The following is a 3,156-nucleotide window of genomic DNA, read 5'->3' on the forward strand; positions in this document are numbered from 1 at the left end:
TTTAAAGAAAACGTGGGTTTGGAAGGCATATTTTCTTAAAAACAATTTTGGGTGATTTTTTAAACTGTAAGCTTTTAATTTATTATTTTTTTTTATATTATTTTAAAACTTTTTGAAGATTTTTTAAACATTTTTTAAAAATATGTTTGTAGCTTTGATGAGGGTTAAAAAAAACAAAAAACAGTGAAAGTGTCTGCAGCCGGAAAAACAGATCAAAACAAATCAGATTCTGGGGCGCCGCTCAGGCCGAGTCTCTGCCGAGTCTCTGCCGAGTCTTATTGCCGGGTCGTTCTTGATAATGACTGTTTTTGTCGTTTTTATGAGGCTCGTAGGAGGCTTTGGGTTGATCCGCTCAGTATTTCCAGATCTCCTCCTGCTCTCCAGAAGACGAACCTCCGTGATTTTATTGATTCTCCTTTCGAGTCATTTTTAGTGTTAACTCGTCCCGTCGTGTCACTGTCCCACAAACATCGCGTGTGATTGTGACCCCGTGTCCTCGCCCCGCAGGAGTACGTCCTGGCTCACACCGAGATGCCCACCACGCTGGAGGGCGCCGAGGCAGCCATCAAGAAGCAAGAGGACTTCATGACCACCATGGATGCCAACGAGGACAAGATCAACGGCGTGGTGGAGGCCGGCAGGCGGCTGGCCAACGACGGGAACATCAACGCCGAGCGTATCCAGGAGAGAGTCGCCTCCATCGACGACAGGTAGACCGCAGCGCACGTCAGCTGATGGGACGGTTTTATGATTCAGTTCAGGTTTATTTATTTTATTTGATCACAGTTTAGCTCAGAGGGTCCCTCTGTCCTACAGGACCCCCATCTAAAAACATAGTGGCATCTTGGCTGGCATTTAAAGGGTTAAAACTCTGAAAATTAAATATTTGGTTTGAATGAAAGAATAAGAAAAGACTTAATGAAAGTGTGCAAAGCGACATGAGAGTGTGTGATATTAAAGCGGGCACTCGGGGGTTAATGTGTGTGTTTCAGGCACAAGAAGAACAGGGAGGCGGCGGTGGAGCTGCTGATGAGGCTGAAGGACAACAGAGACCTGCAGAAGTTCCTGCAGGACTGTCAGGAGGTCTCTTTAAAACTCATGAGTTTGATTTGTTTCCTTCAGCGATGACACGTTTATTTATTCATTTGTTTGTTTATTTATTTATTTTGTTGAATTAGGACATTCATCAACATATCAGCAGGAAACATCAATGTAAATATGCCGAAATTAGCACAGTCGCTGAATGTCACGCGCGGTCGTACGGGAGGTGCCATAAAAAACATCACAGACACGTCCGTTAAACCGCAGAAATACCTTCAATAAAACAACGTATGTTGAGTCAAAAACGTCCTCGGGGAGCGAGCGTCAGCGCAGAAAGCGCTTCACGTACGGATACGCGACTGCTGTGGGCTTATAAGATACATCATCGGGGGGGCTGAGGTTACTCCCCCGAAAAAAGAAGTAACTTAAAACAAATTTCCCGCAGCTCTTCACAGCTGCACTCGTCTATTTTAGTGACACTGACGGTGCAGAAAACAGCAGGACTCCTCCCACAGCTGCCAGCAGACCGCCATCACTCCCAGTTAGAGAGTGGGTGGAGTCAAAGCATGGCGCTGAGGCCCCGAAATCACTGAATCCGCCCCCAATACCGAGACGAGCGATGTGTCGTCATATTTATAAAGAATTCAGTCTAAAGTCTGAAAGTGAAATGAAACAAAGTCTTCAGTGGAAGTCTGGAGACGGCGCTTTTCCTGCTGAACATTTGACTGTTGGGACGCCGCGGCGCCGTGGTGTTTGTTTATTTATTCAAAAAGGGCCGTTCTCTGTCACTGCACCGACAGTCAACAAATGTGCCGCCTCCAACATGCGCCCGTTCAAAACCTTAAAAACAACGCAAACATCCGAAAGCGTCTGATAATCCCTCTCTGTGTCTGATGTGTTGGACTTCCTCAGGACGCTGCGGTCATGAAAACGTAGACGTTTGTCCAGCTCTTTGGTCCAGACACAGGCGGACGTGTTGATTGTCCTCCCGAGGACGAAACCTCTGTGTTTTTTACCTTTGGTGTGTGTGTGTGTGTGTGTGTGTGTGTGTGTGTGTGTGTGTGTGTGTGTGTGCAGCTGTCTCTGTGGATCAACGAGAAGATGCTGACGGCTCAGGACATGACCTACGACGAGGCCAGGAACCTGCACAGCAAGTGGCTGAAGCACCAGGCCTTCATGGCCGAGCTGCAGTCCAACAAAGAGTGGCTGGACAAGATCCAGAAGGTACGCGGGCTCGGACCTCTGACCTCTGACCTCTGACCTCTGACCTCTGACACTTTCTGTTCACGCTCCCTGCAGGGACGGGCAGGTCATCGGCAGGATCCGTGTGTCCTTGAGTCAGTGATCATCGAATCATCAGGAACACGGTTTTTGAGATAATAGATGAAGAGAGGTCGGCGCAGTTCCTTCTGTTTACCTTATTTCAGGGTTTGAACAGTTATGGAAAACCTGGAAAAGTCATGGAATTTACAAATAGCAATTTCTAGGCCTTGAAATGTTTTTTGAAAATTAAACATACTCATACTCAAAGTTTTGGAGAAGTCATTGAATTTTGTGTCACAAACCTGTATAAAATTTCACAATGTGTTCAAAGACCATCAGAAAATTAAAGTCCAACAAGTAGTTACGTTTTTACAATTTGTGGCTGATTAACGTGTCATTTTGGGGATTTTTAAAGAAAAGTGGCGAGGGACGGTCAGGCGGAGACGATTGAGGACGTCAGCAGAGGACATTTGACAGAGTTTTTTTCCCCGTGTCCTCCTGCAGGACGGCACGCTGCTGGTGGCGGAGAAGCCGGAGACAGAGGCGGTGGTGAAGGAGAAGCTGTCGGCGCTCCGCGACATGTGGGCGGAGCTGGAGTCCACCACGCAGACCAAAGCTCAGTGTCTGTTCGACGCCAACAAGGCGGAGCTGTTCACGCAGAGCTGCGCTGACCTCGACAAGTGGATGGGAGGCCTGGAGGGACAAATCCAGTCCGACGACTACGGCAAGGACCTGACCTCCGTCAACATCCTGCTCAAGAAACAACAGGTACAGATACTGCAGTACAGACGAATACTGCAGTACAGATGAATACTGCAGTACTGACGAATACTGCAGTACAGATGAATACTG

General features: G+C 47.5%; 1 protein-coding gene across 1 annotated transcript; it reads left to right on the top strand.

Annotated features, from left to right (window-relative positions):
• Window positions 1–499: 499 nt before the first annotated feature.
• On the top strand, window positions 500–3,072 carry LOC121965541 (spectrin beta chain, non-erythrocytic 1-like; the record flags this gene model as incomplete). The annotated part of the gene is made up of 4 exons (XM_042515682.1): window positions 500–710; window positions 993–1,083; window positions 2,119–2,265; window positions 2,809–3,072. Coding segments are annotated over exons 1-4 (681 nt in total), but the record flags the coding sequence as incomplete, so codon positions are not given.
• Window positions 3,073–3,156: the final 84 nt, after the last annotated feature.

This window comes from Plectropomus leopardus, unplaced genomic scaffold, assembly GCF_008729295.1.
Source record: "Plectropomus leopardus isolate mb unplaced genomic scaffold, YSFRI_Pleo_2.0 unplaced_scaffold2048, whole genome shotgun sequence".
Taxonomy (NCBI): Eukaryota; Metazoa; Chordata; class Actinopteri; order Perciformes; family Serranidae; genus Plectropomus; species Plectropomus leopardus.